The 21,944-nt window shown below is 36.3% G+C and overlaps 2 protein-coding genes across 2 annotated transcripts in view; one reads left to right on the top strand and one right to left on the bottom strand.

Moving 5' to 3' along the window:
- Nucleotides 1-361: 361 nt before the first annotated feature.
- On the top strand, nt 362-2,928 carry LOC693094 (coiled-coil domain containing 12-like protein). Its single transcript, XM_062670078.1, has 3 exons — nt 362-666; nt 1,200-1,320; nt 1,974-2,928. The coding sequence occupies exons 1-3, from the start codon at nt 518-520 to the stop codon at nt 2,190-2,192; spliced, it is 489 nt and encodes a 162-aa protein (XP_062526062.1). The 5' UTR covers nt 362-517; the 3' UTR covers nt 2,193-2,928.
- The window catches only part of LOC101744734 (putative carbonic anhydrase 3), a 32,195-nt gene continuing 13,174 nt past the window's right edge, over nt 2,924-21,944 (bottom strand). Inside the window, exons 2-7 of the mRNA XM_038012824.2 lie at nt 19,631-19,675; nt 18,782-18,946; nt 16,747-16,885; nt 12,365-12,470; nt 4,800-5,027; nt 2,924-3,886 (exon numbers count right to left, since the gene is read on the bottom strand). Of these exons, the coding sequence (XP_037868752.1) occupies nt 3,584-3,886; nt 4,800-5,027; nt 12,365-12,470; nt 16,747-16,885; nt 18,782-18,946; nt 19,631-19,675 (986 nt within the window). The 3' untranslated portion in view covers nt 2,924-3,583. The remainder of the gene's footprint in view (nt 3,887-4,799; nt 5,028-12,364; nt 12,471-16,746; nt 16,886-18,781; nt 18,947-19,630; nt 19,676-21,944) is intronic.

Genomic DNA, 21,944 nt, shown 5'->3' with positions numbered 1-21,944 from the left:
TACGTTATAGATGTCTATGGGCTCCAGTAACCAGTTAACACCAGGTGGGCTGTGAGCTCGTTCATCCATCTAAGCAATAAAAATAAATAAATAAAAAGGTAACTTCTCGAGATCCTTCAAAAAATCTTAGTAAATGACCACCATTTTAATGAGATTCTATTTCATCCCATATGATTCCCTCTCATTTAATTTGATTTAATTTCATGTCATGTTTCATATTAACTTCATTTCATTTCATAATATCATTTTTCATTTAGAAAAGATTTCATTAAAATTAAAATAAGACTTGACCTAAAAGTCTTAGTTACCAGGTCATAAAATCCTTTTGAAAAAGTGCATCACTTTGATTGCTTTGACTGACAGTGACAACACAATTGACATTTGAAAAATTAAGCATTTTCACTATTTTCAGATTGCTGCATACATATTTGAATTATAATTTTGCTGTGTAAATCATAAATAATCTAAAGTCTTATTTTCGGGTGTATAAATTAAGTAGGTACTAACACCGCGGAGTATGGTAATAATGGACAGTGCAGAATCTGTCGGTAGCTTAGAAGAGCAAGCTCTCAAAAGAAAAGAAAGACTGAAGAATCTAAAAAGAAAACGAACAAACAGTGATAATACATCACATAATACTACAAATGAAACAATGACACTGCCCAAGTAAGTTATAAACAATTTAATCTGTAAATTCAAAAACAAAACTTTACTAGTGAAGGATTATTAAATTTAAAAAAAAATGAACGCTCATAGCTTGTTATGGCATTAATGTATTTGATGATTTAATAACTAGCCAAGACGTTCGTAAAATACTGGGAAATTTCTTGAATCACTGAACCAGAATGATTCCGATCCGGTAGTAGATTCATTTGCGAAGCAATTGCTCTTGAGTTGTTAGGTTTCCTTCGAAGGCGCTCAGACAGTTGTTAGCAAATCCTACCCCTCCTGGCTGAGCCTTTGTTCGCCACCTGTCCTGGTGAAACTGGAAGGGCCTTCGGGCCACCAGTAATCTTTCAATCATAAAAAGTGGGCATAAGAATAATACCACTAAATAATTTGCATGATTTAATGGCTGCTGGTAAATAAAACAATAATCAGACTATAATTTTTGTAGCTATTTATTTTCCTTATTATTCTTTTTTTGTGTAATGTTTGTTTGTGATATTTATTTTTAAAACCAACTATCATTATTGTAGACCAAAATTTAGAAGTTACAAGCCTCAAGATGGAGCGTTACAAGAATCCAAACTTAGTGATGCAGAACCAACAGTGATAGAAGAAGAAGTAAAAGATTTGTTGGAGGCTGGTAAAGAAAAGGTACTACAATTAGCTATATTTACATAATGTAAACAACCACTGCTCCCAAAATTGTAACAATATTTCAAAAATAAAATGATGTTCATGGAAGTTCCAAGAATATTTGTATAATAACGTTTTCCTTGGATGTGGGAGTAATAAAATAATTAAAACAATTGTTACAGTTTTACTGACAACTCAATGATTCTTGAAAATTTCTACACAATACAGTTAGGAAGTTAGTTTAATGATACAGCTGCCACTGCTTTTCCATCTTGACTTCATCTTGTAGTCACCGTAACTAAGTCATCTAAATTAAATTCAAAATAATCAAAAAAATAATTAAATAAGTACTTGGAAATGGACACTCTTAATGAAAAATACTTTCATACAAATTTTATGCGTAGATTAACCATGGATGAATGTTCAAAATGTTAATTTCAATTTGTTGTGATCTATTTAAATTATTAAATTTATAATTATCTGAAACATATAACAGCTATACCTGAGTCCTTAGAACTTATGTCTCAAGGTGGGTGGCGCATTTACGTTGATGTCTATGGACTCCAGTAACCGCTTAGCACCAGGTAGGCGGTGAGCTCGTCCACACATCTAAGCAATACAAAAAAAAAAACAAGTTGTATTTGTTATTTAATAATATGAAAAAACTTTAGGTGGTGCTCCAGGATCTCGACATAACAAGTTTAGCACCAAGAAAACCAGACTGGGATCTCAAACGAGATGTGGCCAAGAAGCTAGAGAAATTAGAACGGAAGACACAGAGAGCCATAGCTGAATTGATTTGGGATAGACTGAAACATGGAAATGAAGATAATTTAAGTGCTATGATTACAATGACTGCTAACCGACCTACCATTACAGATGATGACTAAATTTTATGTGTCCCGCAATAATTTTATATAAGAAACTTAAAGCATGCAAAAGTGGATTTAAATATTAAATGTAGTTGTGACCTAAAAGATAAGATGCCCAGTGAATTAATACCGAGGGTATGACTGTGCTATTGTGCGAAACCTGTAGGTGGAAAGTCAGTTGTGTAATAAAAAAAACTCAAAACCTATTAAATTTGTATAAGTATTGTTCATGAAGCATAATTAAGATCCATATGTTTAGGGTCCCATAATCTTAACAATAGGTTTGAAGGGTGGAACAGCCTTACAATTCTGATTTTGACCTCCAATCTCAAGGTGGATGGCAAAATTCATGTTACAGTGAGCTCTGAGCTCCTAATGCAATTAGATAAATTTTAAATCTTTTTTTTTTGTATTTTAGTTATTGTACTTTGATTATGAAAGAGTTATCTTTATTTCTCAAGGAGAGCACTGGCTTTCACATTGTGTTGTTAAGGGTCTAGGTAAACGCTCACTTATACATGTGCCATTAGTCTCTTTGTCTTAGCTAAAAACGAGAACAAAAATGAACATGGATATGGATCCAATATTAATTCAATTTAATTTGTTAATTGTAAATACAGATTCATGATCAGTACTTCAACAGGATCCATGAGCCACTCATGATGGATTATTCCACCATTCTTGTCTTCACAAAACACCAAGTGATATGTATGTATGTATATCTAAATCTATTTTAATAAAACAGTTAATTTAATCTCAAAGTATTTTAATATCACAGTATACTAGTAATTATGTAAACGATATCTCTCGTTAGTCTATTAATTTATATAATAAATTATTCCTACCACTTTTTAAATAGGTATGTACATGTAATAGTCAGATTTATACTTTACGGAACAATTTTCTAACAGTTTTTACTATATGTTAATAATAATAAATTAGTTGCCATAAAACTAATTCTAATTAAATCATTAGTAGTTCTAGACATTTAAATAGGCCTACGGTGATTTGAGTTGTTCCCATAAACCCTGTATACGTAAACGTAATGGCATTAAATAAAAATAAACTTCATAATTTAAATAAAACAATATTTTAAGTATACAGAACTATCTCCAAATTTATAATTATGCATTTTTTATTATTATTCACATCTTCAACAAAACCTTATCTTTCAACTACACAAACACGTGAACATTGTGAACAACAGCCAAATCACACAAACTCCACTAACATTGCGTTACAAGGTGATTTAAAATGTCGATTTAAATTTTAGGCGAATGTACTATCACATAAAATACACAAACAGTCTTTATAATTTTCCCTAATACTACATAGTTCTATTGGGTCTCTGCTAACAAATCCGAGTGTCAAAACGAAATATTATGCAAAATCACCTTTGCATTTTAATTTTAGAAATCAGTCGTGAAAGAGACCTCTGAAATTAATGGACTTAAGTGAATACCATATACTAAAAGCAAGACATTGCATAAAATTAAAGTATAATTGCTTAATATATTTTGTGCATTATTGCGATGCTTCTTTCGTTTTGGATGCGTGTCTTTATGTTCCTCTTCATCTTCATCTATAGTGTTGTAACTAAAGTAGCTGTTGTCAATGTTATAAAATACAATTCTGTCACCGATTGGCTGTATTGGTCGGAAATTATGAGTGATCTTTCCGTGTGCAGACTTGAGTTCACGAAACGTTTCTATCTGAAAATATTAATTTATATGTATTTTGGTATCTCAGTAGTTTCTGATCAGAATTCTTTATATGCATCTTAGTATCAGAATCCAAAAAGTGTTTATTGCCGATGAAAAATATACATATAGCATCACACCAAAATATTTGAGACTTCGTCAAATATGGTCAGAAGAATGATTGAGTGAATAATGCCGATGCACATCATTTGAATGGCACTATTTAGCTAGAGACGTGAGGTCGAAATGTCAATAAGAGGTATCATAGACATCTACAGCTTAAATGCGCCACCCACCTTGAGATATAAGTTCTAAGGTCTCAGTATAGTTACAAGAGGTCCTACCACCAGTAATGACGCAAATTATAATTTTGCGGGTTTGATTTTTATTACAGGATGTTATTCCTTCACCGTGGAAGTCAATCGTGAACATTTGTTAAGTACATATTTCATTAGAAAAATTGATACCTACCCGCCTGCGGGATTCGAACACTGTTGCATCGCTAGATACGTATGCACCGGACATCTTATCCTTTAGATCGCGACGACTTCAAACCTTCACTCAAGCAAACCTTGTTTCAAATAAGACATTTAATAGAACTAGCAAAATACCAAAAAGACAAGTTCAATCCAGAGCCTAAATGTACCACGTACAGATTTTATATACACAGGGTACCTATATTTTTAAGCTTTTTAAAGGTCAATCTTTACAAAAAAAATGCTTGGATCAAGGGTGTAATTTTTACACCAAAGAATACCGCGTTCAGGTTTGTAGGCCAGGAAAGTAGTTTCTATAAACATGAGTTTTACTTCAAGAGGCTTATTCTATATGCGCACGATATTAATTATTCATTTGTATTAACTTCAACTAGGGTACCACTGCGCAGACATACGGTAACGCAATTATTATTTTTTAACCAACGTACCTGATCGTGTGTTAATCTAATAGGCTGCTCGAAATCCAACCAAATGACAACTTCAGAACAAGGCGGAGTTGTCAATGAGCCCTTGTAGGTAAAGTACCTCTTCAAATCGTAAGGCAAAATGTTGAGGAATGAAAAGGGATGGCTCATCGCCACGGAAGTATAGGGTTCGGTTACATTCGCTAATGCGGATGTTATATCATCGTAAGCTGGATGCTGATGACGGTCCAACTGAAATTAGATTTGAATTCTTTTAGGGAAAATACAGTTCGTGGAATTAAAGATATATTTGTGATTACAAATATAACAAGCTGTGGCGTTTTATTATGCGTAAGCCGGAACGCACGAGATGTGGGAAAAAGGATATAGTCTGTGAGACATTACCTTTTTACCGCCAAATATGAAAAACATAAAAATAATTTATAATGTGATAATAACTAATTTAATGTAATTACTTTATGCCGCTACAACAATAAAATTTTTATTGATTCAACTGTGGTGTTAATTACATAAAACACGCGAAATAAAGAAGGGACTATATGCACTCCCTCATTGGTGACCCCGACGTGATCGATCGTTACAAATAGAGATCGAGTAGAAACCATATACACCTGGCGCAGCATCCAGACAAGGTCGAGTACAAACTATATACACCTGGCACAGCATTCAGGCAAGATCGTCTACAAACCATATACACTTGGCGCAGCATCGCCGCGCACAGCAGAGTGATCAAGTACAAGCGGTTAAACACCTGGTGCGGCATTCCACAACATGGAACTTATTTTTTTTTTTTTTTTTTTTTTTGTGTTTTTTGATTAACTCAGTGAAGTGTTTTATATTTTTTATTTTATTTTAATCTTAAAACTTCTTCATATTCTCCGCCTATACTGTAACTTATATTTTGTTACATAATTGCATATATAACAGCTTGGTCTTTGTCGACATAAAAAAACAAGAAAAACAAAATTTTTATTTAATTTAAAGGTTCCTTTTGTAACCATAGTTAATCATATTTTGTTAACGGGCCTTCATTGCTCCACCAATTCATGGTATAACATTGTAATTAATAATAATATTAAGGTATTATTGTACGATTAGTAGTAAGGAAATATTTGTTTTTACGAGGCAAAATAATTACAGTTTTAGGTCTTATACATCACATCTGAATTTGACTAATTTCTATTTTCTTGTATACTATAATTTTATTTCATTGTTTTACTGTGTCTCTTATTGTCAGTATTTTGCCATCTTTTACCATAATCATTAATTTTCAATTTCCTGTTTACTTATTATTATTATTTTTAAGTTGTTACATTGTGTAAGTGCTTAGTTTTTTTATTTATTTATTGCAATTGTAAACGTAAAGTTTTGTAATGGAGGCAAACGAACAATTAGTAAGAGAAGAAAATACACTGTTACTACAACAAAATGCCATCCTAAAGGCTGAATTACAAAAACTTAAAATGCAAGGCATCGATAAAACGGACCCACCCCCCACAGACCCATTATTTCCTCAACCTACGTCAGTATGCAGAGTAGCCATAAAACTTCCTCCCTTCTGGCCTGATCGGCCTGCAATTTGGTTTGCTCAGGTAGAGGCACAGTTCTCGATTTCAGGCATCTCCGCTGACCTGACTAAATTTAACTACGTGATTGCTCAGTTAGATACCCGAGTTATTGGGGAGGTAGAAGACATTATTCTCCAACCACCACCAGAGGACAAATATGGTCGCCTCAAATCCGAGTTGATCCGTAGGTTGTCCACGTCTGAGGAGCAACGTGTCAGGCAACTTGTCAGTGATGTTGAGTTGGGTGACCGCCGTCCTTCGCAGTTTTTACGTCATCTTAGATCATTGGCAGGAAACACCCTCACTGATGAAAATTTGCTTCGCCAGCTATGGATGCGTCGCCTCCCACAACATCTCCAAGCAATTTTGGCCGCCCAATCAGAACTCTCGCTGGACAAAGTCGCTGAGCTAGCGGACAAAATTTTGGAAGTTTCGCCTGGTATGGTCGCACCTCATTCATCTGCTGTTTTCTCAGCAAGCACGTCTGCCGTCTCACCCCCTTCGTTAGAAGATATCACACGGCGTCTGGATGAGGTCACGCGTCAGCTTGCTGTGCTCACTGCAGAGCGCGGTAGAAATAGGACCCGGGATTTCTCAAACCAGCGACGACGTTCACAAACGCCTGGTAAGCTTCAAATGTGCTTTTACCATAGGAAATTTAATACTAAAGCTGTTAAGTGTATTCAACCATGTACCTGGACGCCGCCGCCACCTTCGGAAAACGACAAAAGCAGTCAATGATAGCGACGTCTGACTGCTTAAAGGAGAGTCGCCGATTATTTGTCACCGAAAGCGCAACCAAGCGCCGTTTTTTAATAGACACAGGCTCCGACCTCTCCTGTTACCCATACCAGTGGTTAGCAAATAAGCCGGTACGTTCAAACTATACGTTAGCGGCTGCCAATGGTAGTGAGATACGCACTTTTGGTCACATAGAAATGGCGCTTAATTTGGGGCTACGCCGCACATTTCAATGGCGATTTATTATCGCTGACGTCAACACCGCCATCGTCGGCTCCGATTTTCTGGCGCACTATCGGTTGTTGCCAGATTGTGCCAGTAAGAGACTCGTCGATAGCATTACCGGGTTGTCATGCGTTGCTGCCGTCGCTGTCTTAGACCAGACCAGCGTCAAAGTTGTCTGCGCTCCGTCATCCCAATTTAGTGCACTTCTTGCGGAATTTCCTTCCATTACGAAGCCACCAGGACTTATTCGTGAGCCGAAGCATAACACAGTTCATTATATTCTAACCACTGAGGGCGCCCCAGTCTCTTGTCGTCCTAGACGTCTGGCACCTCAAAAACTTCAAGAGGCCAAAAAGGTTTTTGATGATATGGTACAGTGCGGGACAGCCAGACCTTCGAAAAGTTCGTGGTCTTCTCCACTTCATATGGTCCCTAAGCGCGACGGCACCTGGCGACCCTGCGGTGATTATCGTGCGTTGAATTCACGTACCATACCTGACAGGTACCCAGTTCGCCATATCGGTGACGTTGGCCATAACATATCTGGGTGTAGTATATTTATTTTAGTACCATCGACCTCGTTAAGGCATATCAGCAAATTCCTGTTGCGCCTGAGGATATCTGTAAAACCGCCATCATAACACCCTTCGGACTCTACGAATTTAATTACATGACTTTTGGTCTACGCAACGCAGGCCAAACGTTTCAAAGATTTATAGACGAAGTCTCGATTTTTGCTTTGCGTACGTTGACGACATATTAGTGTATTCCCGTGATGCTCTTCAACATGCTGCACACCTTCGTACTCTTTTCAAGCGATTTGAAGATTACGGAATCGTTATTAATCCAGCAAAATGCGTGTTTGGTGCTCCTGAGGTTACTTTTCTCGGAAACAGAATATCCGCCGACGGAACACAACCACCATCAGAGCGCATTCAAGCTCTAAAAGATTTTCCTCTACCACAGACTGTACAAGGACTCCGTCGTTTCATTGGGATGGTTAATTATTATCGCCGATTTCTGCGCAATGCGGCCAAGTTACAAGCACCGCTAGTCAACGCGATCGTGGCCACTGGAGGTAAAGGTCTCACACCGATCACTTGGACACCTGAGCTCGAAGAATGCTTTAATACCTGTAAAGATAGCTTGTCATCTGCAGCTCTGTTGGCACACCCTTTGCCTAACGCTGAACTAGGGCTTTTCACCGACGCTTCCAGTTCTCACGTTGGTGCCTGCCTTCAACAGAAAGTCGGTGATGCTTGGCAACCCCTGGGTTTCTTTAGTAAAAAGCTGAATCCCCGACAGTGCCAGTGGCCAGCATACTACCGAGAACTTCTTGCGGTATATGAGAGTGTGCAACATTATCGACACTTCCTAGCCGCACAGCACGTAACGATTTATACGGACCATAAGCCATTAGTTTATGCGTTCTCGCAACGTCGCGAAAGGCTTCCTCCGGTACAGTTAAATCAACTGTCTTTTATTTCGCAGTTTACCACGGACATTGTCCATATAAAAGGGGACGACAATACGGTGGCGGACGCCATGTCCCGCATCGAAGCTGTTAGTTTTGAAACTGACCATTCTGCTCTCTCCGCTTGCCAAAAACTTGACGACGAATTGAAAAAGTATCGTAACGATGCGAATTCTTCTCTAAAACTAGAGAACGTCGTAGTTCCTGGCACAAACACTGTTTTGGTCTGCGACATGTCAACAGGGCGACCACGCCCATTTGTATCGGAACCTATGCGAAAGAAGATTTTTGCTCAGCTACATAATCTTAGCCATCCTGGTACTAGATCAACCATTCGATTGATCTCCGACCGTTTCGTGTGGCCTGGCATTGCCAAAGATTGCCGTTATTGGTGCCAAACCTGCGTTGCTTGCCAGCGAAGTAAGGTGACGCGGCATATAAAATCTCCACTTGGACACTTCTCCAGTCCTACGTCTCGACTGAAGCATGTCCATATTGACATCATAGGCCCTCTTCCATCTTGTTCTGACTTCCAATACTGCCTGACTGCTGTGGATCGCTACACTCGATGGCCCGAAGTTTGGCCTATGCACGGAATAACAGCAGAAGAAGTGGCAAGCACCTTTGTAGCCGGTTGGATTGCTCGATTCGGAGTACCTGCTGTCATCACTACCGACCAGGGACGACAGTTCGAGTCGGACCTTTTCAGACGCCTTACTAATTTATGTGGTACTAAACGTATACGCACTACTAGTTACCACCCTTGTGCCAATGGGCTCGTGGAGCGCATGCATAGACAATTAAAGGCCTCTCTGATGTGTTATGATGATTCGTGGTTGAATGCATTACCTTTGGTCTTATTAGGAATGCGTTCGGCTTTTAAAGAAGATCTACAAGCAACAGTAGCGGAATTGCTTTACGGAGAAACATTAACGCTTCCAGGGGAACTGTTAGTACCTCCCAGTCCCTCTGGTTTCGAGGACCCGACGGATTTTGTCGTAAAGTTAAGACAGCGTATGTCTAAATTGCGTCCCACTCCATGTTCCTCCCACACTAAACCATCACCTTTCATATTTAAAAATCTTTCCACTGCCTCTCATGTCATGCTCAGGGAGGATTCGGTTAGACGTTCAATGCAACCACCTTACTCTGGTCCTCATAGAGTTATATCTAGAGCCGAGGACGGAAAAACGTGGTCGATTGATGTAAAAGGGAAACAGGTGACGGTCAGTGTCGACAGAATTAAGCCAGCTTTCGTCGAGCATTCTTTAGTAGATCTCGTTCCAGCACCAGCACCGCGGGATTCTGTGCCTCAACCAGCGCAACCGGATGCTACTAATGTCCCTTCATGTCCACTCGTGCCTTCGGCACCTCTAACTGCTACTCCTACACATACACCTCAATATACCACCCGGTCAGGTCGCAGAGTCCACTTCTCCAAACCTTTCGACCTATGATAATTTTTCTCTTTTTCTGCGGATTCTCCTTCTCCGTAGGGGGGTGGTGTGGCGTTTTATTATGCGTAAGCCGGAACGCACGAGATGTGGGAAAAAGGATATAGTCTGTGAGACATTACCTTTTTACCGCCAAATATGAAAAACATAAAAATAATTTATAATGTGATAATAACTAATTTAATGTAATTACTTTATGCCGCTACAACAATAAAATTTTTATTGATTCAACTGTGGTGTTAATTACATAAAACACGCGAAATAAAGAAGGGACTATATGCACTCCCTCAAAGCAATCGGGTTTGTAAGACATAGGCAAGTTAACGCTTGAATAACACTAACTATACTAGTTTCGTACCTATTGTTATGAAACTAACTTGTTATAATCAAGTAACGTATTTCTTAATTAGCTTATGAATTTCGATCCGTTAACATAGAATTGCGGATTATTTTAACATATTTTAATTATTGTGGAGCACTTTATGCACACAGCCACTTCAAATTCGTAACTTTTGAGACTGCGCTATTTATAATGAGCAGATTCTACATTATATTTAACATGTATGTATATACCTAGTCAGGGCATAAATTCTGTCACATGTTTAATGTAAAATAATTGAAACAAGTTTATTCATTATGTAACCATTCATATACCAAAATGAACTTAACAAAACATAGATTCTTATGACACTAAAGTTTATTCAAAATGACCTCCGTGATTTTGAATACAGGCCTTCAATCTGCGCGGCCAGTCGTCTATCGCAGCACGAACGAGGTCCATGTCAATATCGGCGGCTGCCTTAATCAAGGATGTCTTGAGTGACTCCAAATTGGGATGAGGCTTTGAGCACGCCTTTTCCTCCAAGTGTTGCTATATCTTGTAATCTAACGGATTCAAATCTGGACTGGAGGAGGGCCAGTCTTCTTACCGGATGAAGTCGATTTCACGCATCGCCAGCCAGTCTTGTGTGCTCTTCGCTTTATGAGCTGGCGCCGAATCTTGTTGGAATACCCAGTGCCTGTTATTGAACATGGTATGAGAAACAGGTTCCACAAGGTTCGTCAGGACTGTATTTTGATACACAACTGCATTCGTTTTTACACCTTTCCCACAAAAATGTACCTCTGTTAAGAAACTCCCAACCATACCATGAGCGAGGATGGAAAATGACCTCGTTGGACACGCGGAATACGGTTGCTCGCTTCTTCACTACTGTGTGCGTACACCTTATCATTTTGTTTGTTGTAGCTCTCTTCTACGGTAAAAAATTTTTCATCCGAAAAAAGAATTTCCCGATATTTTTTTCCCGCGTACCGCTTCAACAAAGCGCGGCATCTCTTCAGTCTCAGGTCCATTAGACGAGCATTCAAACGATGTCCTGTTTTTCTTCGATATGCCCGAAGTCTTCATTTAACAGCCTTTTCACCGTGGTTCTGCTTAACCCCATCTGAAGGGCCAACAGTTTCTGCTTACGTTTGGGATTTCTTTGAATTCGCGCCTTCACAGCTTTTATCGCTGCTGGAGTCCTACCTAACAGACCGAGGGCGACCACTTCTTGACCTGTCATCTACACTAGAGTCTTCATTGTATCGTTTGATGGTACGATAATCAAATCTTTTGGTTTTATTTAAATTTTTCAGTATGTTAAAAATTTGAATTGGCGCGTAACCGCAACGATGCAACGCAATAACTGCAACACGGTCTTCTTTAAGCGTCCACTCCATATTTAAAAATGAGTAAAATTCTAAAAGTATACATTTTTATTTTCATGAACAATTCGAAATTCGAATTCAGTAAACTTTTTTGTGGCCAGCATTCTAAAAGAAAAGTTTTTACTGTGTGAAAATACTTATGACCTGACTAGTTATATGTACAGCTATTTATACGCCACTAATACTAATAAGCAGCGAACCACAATCTTAAAATTAAAAGGTTTCCATTCTTCAATCATGCAACCACTATTTTTAACATTAATTTTTTTATCAACGGTCTAACAAATTCTATTTCCAGTTTTTGGAGATATCGAATTTTATGAATACAATATTATTTATTGAAAATAAATACTATCAAACTAGTTTTATTTCATTCTAATGAATAGGGCCTACCTCGTAAAAAAATGCTAGCACTGTTAATCCATCGTGATGCTTCACTGCGTTGGTTGGGGTTCCATACTCTTCTTTGAAGAACACCATGTGCAATTCCATAGGAAAACTGAAAGATAATTTTAAAATTGTAACCATAAATACGAAAGTGTGCTTGTTGGTTTATTCCATTTTTATGTAGCATCAGAGCAATGGATCGGTATTATTTGTGCCTGAAACTATGAGGCTACTTTACTATTTTATATAATTATAAGGAGATGAGATTACTAATAAAACCGTTAACGATCCTAGCTGCTGGGCCGCGAAATGTGGATCCGATTCCCATTCGCGTATCGAAAAGGTTTGTTTGCTCTTTGTCTGGGTGTTAAATATTTAAATTTGTAAAAGTACAATAGTTTGTAGGTATGTACGTATACACGTATATTAGTCTTTAGCTCCCGTAGTATAGGGAACCTTTCGGGTAGCTGTTAGCAAATCCCACCCCTCCTGGCTGAGCCTTTGCTCGCCCACCTGTCCTGGTGAAACTGGAAAGGCCTTCGGGCCACCAGTAATCCTTCAATCATAAAAAATAAAAAAGTATAGGGAACCATATTTGGAACCCGTGACCGGTTGTCATATACCCCCAATTATGTATCATTAATGAAATAAAGAAACAATACACAAATTGATATTGCTAAGACTAAAATTTTAAGTTTATGTGACCTGAGTGATAATGCTAAGCCACGTCCACTAAAAGTAATCTGATAACAAACGCAATTCTAGCAGTAGGTATCTTGAAGAATAAAAGTAAGATGGCCAAATCGATCATAATTTAGTTGAACATGAGCCCGTGTCAACTGGAACAACTTAAACTACTTGAAGTACCAGCTCTGAGAACTGGACAGGGTGAAAAAGACCTTAGAATAAAATACATAAATAATATACTTCGAAATATTAATACTATAAAAAAACTGATCGCAATAAATCTAAACGAACTCTATGTAATGTATACGAACTTCTCTTCCATTACTGCATAATTTGAAATTATGAATAGAGTTTAAAGTACAAGCCCGTGGTCGACGTTTTGAACTCGTCGTGGCCTAACGGATAAGGCTAATCGGTGTATTCGTGTTGAGTGATGCACCGGTGTTCGAATCTCAGGCGGGTACCAATTTCTCTAATGAAATACGTACTCAACAAATGTTCACGATTGACTTCCACGGTGAAGAAATAACATCGTGTAATAAAAATCAACTCGCAAGATTATAATTTGCCTAATTATTGGTGGTAGGACCACTTGTGGGTCCGCGCGGGTAGTCCGCACTGTGCCTATTTCTGCCGTGAAGGAGTAATGCGTTTCAGTTTGAAAGGTGGGGCAGCCGTTGTAACTATACTTGAGACCTTAGAACTTATATCTCAGGGTGGGTGGCAGGGTGGGTTTGCGTTGTGGATGTCTATGGGCTCCAGTAACCACTTAGCACCGGGTGGGCTGTGAGCTCATCCACCCATATAAGCAATAAACAAGAAAAAAAACCCAGCCGCATTCATTATGATAACCAAAACACATCGTCGTCGCGACAAAATAATTTTTAGTTCGAATATTATATCTGTGTACATATTCTATAGACGGGACAAAATAAATAGGGAGTTAATGTACTAATATATGCAGCACGTGTAATTTACAACTGTACATTAATCATGAAAGTAAATAATACTACGATACCCGAGTAGAATACTTTTCGCTATACAACACTAAGGAATGAATATTTTGCTAGGGTGTATATACCGCCCCAACCCTCAAATGTTTCACAAAAACCGGAAAAAACTCGACACTATCAAAAGGAATCCCTAGAAAATACTGTTATAATCACTGATGATTTCAAATTGTCCAGTATACGTTGGCCCCTTGACCAAACAAACATGACAAAGTAATTGAATTTTTTATAAACATTTATACTAACGTCAACCTAAACCAATTGGTTGTTCAGTATGCTAGAAGAAAAAAATCTTTAAAATAGACTTTATAATATTATATTATATAATTTATATAAGGAAGGAAAGTTGATTAGTTTCATGAAATATTACCACGCATATTAGCAACAGCGATTATCTAGTCATAATAAGTTACTAAAGAAGAAACGTTCCTTAGTATTTAATATTCTAAGAATATTGCCAAATTACCAACATATCAAAAAAGCAATAGTAGCTGTCATTGACTAAATTAAAGCGTACTGTATTAAACAAAATATCGGCAAAACCCTCACAAAAAATATTATCTTACACAACAACAAAAACGATCAAGCAGAACATCTCATATAGAAACCCATTGCAACATTTTTAAGAAACGTATCAGAGAATCGAACAGAATCCCAGATGATATATCAGCACCAACATGGAAATGCTTCAAAGACATGCTTGACGAATTCTCCACATCGGCTTAGATGTGTTTATAATAAATATAATAATGATAGTGCTTATAATAACGTGCTCGAATTCTCGATAGCACTGTTCTATTCTTTAAACGCATTCCAATTTGACGTATATTTGATGTAATTGATATTCACGGTAGGATTAAGTACTTACTATGATACCTGGTATGGTACCTGTGCATACGGTTAACAAAGTAAATTCAAGCTTAGCACATTAAATTGGAAAGAAAAATTCACAATCACACTTATGTACGTGTCATTAGCGGTACAATCATAATAATATGCTAACGATATTTGAAAATTGAGATCTGGCGATTTTATAACGAAATGTAGATTACATTATCAAAGGTAAAACATTTTTGGAGGTATCTTTACAATAGGTAAAAAGGTAGGTAGGTACAAAGTGTAAAACCGAGGTTCTAGAATACAAAGAAATAAGATTTCTTGTGAATAAAATTTTATTGTACGTCTTTGATATTATCTAAATTGCAATCGTTTCATATACCTACTTCACGTTTGAAATTACAATAATTCTAGTGTTCGAATAATTAATGCAACGCTAATTTACGCTCATGGCTTGCAAGTGTGGTCGTAGCCGGCTGTTTGAAAATCATTCAATTTATTACTGGCTTAGACGACGGCTTCTTTTTTTAATATAAATCGTCCAGATTTAAATTAAACTAGATGAGCTTTGCTCGGTTTTTTTTTGATAACGCCATCTTGTTGTGTCTTTAAAGCTGTTAGTTGCCCTCAATTAAGAAAAACAGTATTATTATTCGCCAATAGATGTCGGGAAGTGTTGATTATTGAAAACACGAATAAAACAACATTTTCTGAAAATAAATCGTAGCTAGATCGATTTATCGCCCCCGAAATCCCCTGTATACTAAATTTTATGAAAATCATTGGAGCCGTTTCCGAGATTCAGATTATATAAGTATATATTAATATACAAGAATTGCTCGTTTAAAGGTATAAGATAACCAGTGCAATTGTAAACATACCCTCATGACAGAAAAAGAACTTCATCATAGGTACGTACTATCTACAATATGCAAAGAACGAGTATGTTCAGGAACTATGATTGACATTGCTAACGATTTGGGCGAATGGGTTGGTTTAGTTGGTATTGTCTGCTAATAAGAGTAAACTTTGGGAACGCCCGACATAATGATGTAGGTAAATTACTAGAATATTTTTTTATGTTCATTTCCATACTGCTTTCATTGTATGTTACTTAATTTCGCACTACGTACGTTACGAATATTTTCAATTTGTCGCGTACAATTACATTGATTATTGTGGCATTACAATGAAATTTCAATGATTTTACTAACTACTAAAATTATTAGTTACCTTGAAAATTATGTTTTTGCATCCGTTCATTTTTGTCCGATACATTACTTACCTACTGGTTACTACTTAATGGCAGGCGCATTGTAATTCTAAAAAGATACTAGCATCCTGCCTATTTATGCCGCCAAGCAGTCATGCGTACTAATTTGAATGGTGGGACGGCCGTTATACTAAACAAGTAAGACTTGCAGCTCAAGTTTCAAGGTCAGTACAGTATACACGTTGTGATGACTATAGGCTTCGGTACGCAAAATTCAGGATAACCGGATAATGATATTTATTTTATGGGTAATAGTTACCCGTTCGCATCGCAGGTCGTTGATTAAGCTTTAGCAGTAGAAGTATGAATGTATTTATCTACATAATATGGAGTCGTTTCAATAAAGTATTGCCACTCCTTAATTATACAGTTTTTTTTTCATACAAAACCTTAAATATTTCAGATACAAGAGCATTTTTATATATTTAAACAAACAGAAAAAAAAAACAATGTTATTGCTAAAGTTATAAAACAACCATAATTTTATTCTGTACCTACTTAAGAATATCGAATAACAGACAACCTTCAATTTTCTTAATGCTGACGTTCTCTAGTTTTTATTAAGTAAATAAATTATTTACCTCCTATGATTGATAGTATCTTCAGAGCCAAACGTGTCGTTATCTCCCCAGTGGAAATGCATCTGGCTGAAGATGTAATCACCATCTAAAGGCCCACCGCGAACCCTCGGATGAGGTTCATTCTTCACTTCAATTAATACTGAAATCAAAACATAACTTAATTAAATTCATAAATTAAACAAAATAGATTTAGAAATATACTCAGAAATAGTGGCTAGATACCTACTTCCAAAATTTCTACTTTTTATAATTTTGTATAGGTGAGCGTTTACCTATTTAGTAGCATGACTATTCAGTAATAGACAACTGTATTATCAGCAGTTACCGATTATCTCGGATTAGCAACGTGAATGCTGCCAACAAATCAAATTCTGAATTGCGGCGATGCTACCCTTCAAACGGATTCGATTCTGTGACACGATGTTATTTCTACGTCGCGGAAGTCATTAGTGACAACAAAATTGTTACATATTACCAGGAAATAAAGCATCGGCCTCAGGATAGAACCACGGCACAGTCTCATGACTAAACCAAGCCTCTGACCTATTAGGTCTCGGACGTTTAAGTATGCAAATTGTTGGACTTGACGGCAATTTGGTTCGATCATTTGTATGAAGTAGATTGACAAGAAGGCATATTTATTACTCTTTTATTAGTTAATCAAAGGAGCTAATGCTATAAAAGTAAGCGGGATTACATATTTACCATCTAGAGTACCATTCTATATAAATGCCTATTCTATTGGGAGGAGCCATTACCAATTTAGAATCGCATGTCCTATAAATTTTATCTTCGTTAGTGTGTTCATAGTCGTACTGTTTTCGTTTTAAACAAAAATACTATAATCAATCGATCAACTGACTCTGAATTTGTGAATTTATTTATATCACCTATCAAAAGTTATGTTAAAACCTTACTAGCACTAATACATACCTATATTTTCTTATCAGTCCATGACGTCCAATGCTGGACACAGATCTCCCCATGTATAATGGCCGACCCTGCGCTGCCCGCATAAAGCAGATTACCGTTGTACAAATACAATTTTATATATGTAAATAGTGAATCATCCGTTTCTTGTACCATTTACCTTAATAATTTATTACGTAGGTATACAAAATCCACGGAAGTATTAACCATACCTAATGAATCCTCAATGAATTCTTTGTATCCTATTTAGGTCGGAAGTATTGATTTCCTGTCTTTCTGAATTGTGAAAACATAAGGATGTTTTTACAATTCAAAACAACAAAACAATTCACAAAAAGATAAGGATGCACGTTGCATATTCTGTGCATTCCTTAAGTATGCGTTTGTTTTAAAAAAAAAACTTACTAAATGAGTTGTAAACAAGCTTACGGTTCATCTTGTGTTAACTGGTAGCCTGAGCTCATAGGCATCACATAATAACACAGTCCAAGACATATTTAAATTTCTGATAAATTTATTTATTATAAAAAAAATTACACTATATTCCTATATTTAAATTGTACATACGACTGTCAGACTATTTGAACCGGACGAACTACTTCGTGGTGCAAATAGCCAGCAAGGTGGTTCCAACATGTGCAAGCTTACGATACTTACTATACCATACCAAGTGGTTGTCTAAAAGAGATGGCTTTTAGCGATAAGATTACCTATTTTACAATTATACGGGGATTTTCACCGAAATATTGGCATCGAATAATCCACGTAGGTACACTAGACGTCCCATCAGTCAGGTCTCGACGACTTCTTACTTGAAGTATACGACAAGTTAGAGTATTCCAAATTAGTAGTCGCCTTCCAGCATTTTCGCGACATTTTTTGTCTACTATTAGAAATAAGCATCGCGCTTCACATTAATATCTAAAACTATAGATCGATACATTGCTTTACGACGCCTTTTAAACCAGTTACGACCTCATTACCGTTTTTAGAATAACAGACGTCTTTAACAACTTTTAAGACTATATAAAAATACTTAGTAGCGAACATAAACCGATAATATATCGATCAATACGTGTATTATAAAAAACAATTATAATCTAACCTGTGTGTCCATTGTTGGTGACGTGTACATCGTCGATCGAGTCATCAAAGCCGATGAACTCTATATCTGGTAGAATTATATGTTTAACATGCAGAATGTTGATATTGATAGGACTCTGGTGCTTGCCTGCGCATTCTCGATATCTCTCGCCCCAGTAATTTGGTCCTATAGACAAAGAAAATTCGCATTTTATAGATGTTGTTCTTACGTAGTAGGTATACACAATTCTAGAGCTCTTTATTGCTTATGGTTTATGCCTAGTACTTTGTTGCGAAATTTATTAAATTACGACAAAAACAAAACAACCAAATTTTACAAGGTAATTTTAGAAATGAACGTATTTCTACAAGAAAAAACGATAATGACATTTAATTTTGATGATGGAATAATAACACGTTGATTCCATTGTGTAAATCAACAATAACCATATTAAAATTTTAGTTTAAGATAATGTGTTTTCTTAAGCATATAAGATCAACATCCGCTAAAGGTGCATCCTTCGAGTTTTAAATTAGAATTCTAGCAAGAAAAACCAAATTCCCAAAAGTCACAATTGACGCAGTGTATTTCATCTGCTTTCGTTGAAAACTAGCATATATGGACACTACGCATTCAAACGTGGTTTAACGTAAAATATTTTGAAATCAACACATTCTCACGTCTTCTACAACGACCCCATTTTATTTCCGGCTATTCTGAATAGCGAACGATAAATCGCAATAAGAAATAGTTCTCTAATGAAGTGAGATTTGTCAGAGATAAATTAAGACTTGCTGCGTAGGAATGTTTCTTGAAATTACTTAAAGTTACACAAGATTACAAATAAATAATACAATTGTAAAATCTTACCTGTGATTCCATCATATCCAAAGTCGTCTCCCAGCGTAAGGAGTACTGTTAAAAACAAGAAACGAAAAATAATGAGTAGAATAAAAATGCTAAACTTTTACAACGAATATTAAAAAACCTTTAATTTTTATTCATATATAATACATATCTTATAATAAGTGCACAGCGTTATTTTATGAGCATAAAAAAGCTAACGAGTAGTTTGTGTGAATTTGTGCGCTGTAGATGAAATTGTTAAGATATATTTTATTATATGAGTAAGTAGACGTGAGAATATCGATGTCATTGGTAATTGTTGTTTATACAAAATTAGAAAGTAAACAAATTGTAGTTGCGGTTAAAATACATACATAGAAAAATACAGACCTAAACATACAGACCGCATACCTTTTTAATAATGCTTACCAACAAGTACAGAGTGAAACTTACGATAACTGAAACTCAAATGTCTACTAGAAAAAGAACAGCTAATTTATAGTATCTTTATAGTACAAATTATACAGCAAAATTGAAAGTTCGACCTCATATCTTAAACGGCATGCATATTGTGATGTATATGGACCAGTAACCACTTTGGGCCGTGAGATCGTTAACCCATCTAACTGTTTGACTTAACTGGACGAAGTTAGCTAATGTGGAAGAAGAACTGATTCCTTCAAGATCCTATTTTATCCGTTGAAGAAACTTTTTGTAGCTTGCCTACTTCATTATATTTCGATTACGATGGTTACTTTTGAAATCGGGAGACCACCACCAATACCGGCTTAGTTATTGAATACACAGTTAGATCACAATTGTTACTGTACGAACTATTGTATTGCACACCGGAATACTGTCATTACAATATTATTAACTTATTTATAGGCTAATAATATACCGAGATTCAAAATTTTCAATTACTGTATCATGTAAATTAATTCATTATTTGAATAAATTTATAACTAGCTAATAAGTTAATACTAATATTATACTTTTGAATTGCAAATACTACGTATACTTACAAATATAAATCGTGTATTGTACTGCTACAGCAAAATGAATCGATTTAGATTTATTTTATGTAATTTTTTTCTATTAAACAAATCAACATAATAGTTTTTCATTCATTTAGGAGGCTAATAGCATAAAAACGGGTGCCACACATGATATTGCTTTTGAAAAATATATTATTAAAAATTCAATTTTTCAATGGCGTTATCTCATTTACCTTCGCATGACTTGAATCACGCGCATTGCCTATAGTTTAACGAGTGCATTCATTCTACATAGTTAGAACAGAATATTTTATTTCGTGTTAATGGCTAGTGTAAAACGAATGAAAGTTTCGAGGTGCAACGTAATTCAATAATGCTGTTCATTGTCTCATTTCACGGTCGTATTTTTAAGGTGATTTGTAGAACGCTCACGGTTATTGTGTAAAAAAATTATTTGAGTTAGTTTAATGCCTACGAATCGAAACGTGGCAGACAAAGTGTACCGTAACGTGAACTGGCGCGTGAAAAGTTCATTGATAAAAATAAATTACGGTACATAAACCTACTAATAATAGATTTAATGACCTTTCATTGTTGCCAATGGTCACGCTAGATTTCGTATGCAAAATAGGTAAGTATCCTAAATGGTCCACTTTCAGACACGATAATAATCAATGCTATCCTAGAATGCCGATACTTACTTATTCAGTGCGGCTCCTTTCACTTGCAGGTGGGGCTGGAACTTATTCGAAAGCCCAAACGATATGCACACAATGCCTATTTTATGTTTATTATTTACGGCATGTCCGAATTAACGGATAAATGCTATCGAGAACGGCAATACAAAGCATTGTCTCGTATAATTCGGTGTGAAATGTTTTGGACGGTTTTAGCATTGTGTTCAATTTGTTAATTACCTACAAAATTTCTGAAGGTCTTGGGGTGATGTCCACGTCAACGGCCTTGCGATAAAAGACATGAGTTTGCATTGTCCATTAATCGTCATGAATGTCCGTATTGTGTGATATCAACGGAAACTGCATTGGCATATATATATGGAAAACGATTCAAGATAATCACGACCATAACTAATTTCTGTGACGAGTAAAATATATTTTTAAAGATGTTGCCGCTGACGACAATTTCTATATTTTTCCATCTACAACTGGCACTGGCGTTGTGATTAATGTCGTCACGATCAAATGTTTGTGCCAGAAACACGGTTCATAAACAATATCACGATGCGCATTGCAGCAAAACAGTTGCATATAGCCAACAGGAACACAATTGAATCGGTTCACAATCACCGATTTCATGTTTTAAGTCACGCAATGTGAAAT

The sequence above is a fragment of the Bombyx mori genome, chromosome 9 (genome assembly GCF_030269925.1).
Source record: "Bombyx mori chromosome 9, ASM3026992v2".
NCBI lineage: Eukaryota > Metazoa > Arthropoda > Insecta > Lepidoptera > Bombycidae > Bombyx > Bombyx mori.
The sequence above is the reverse complement of the archived record's forward strand: the minus strand, read 5'-3'. Positions and strand labels throughout refer to the sequence as shown.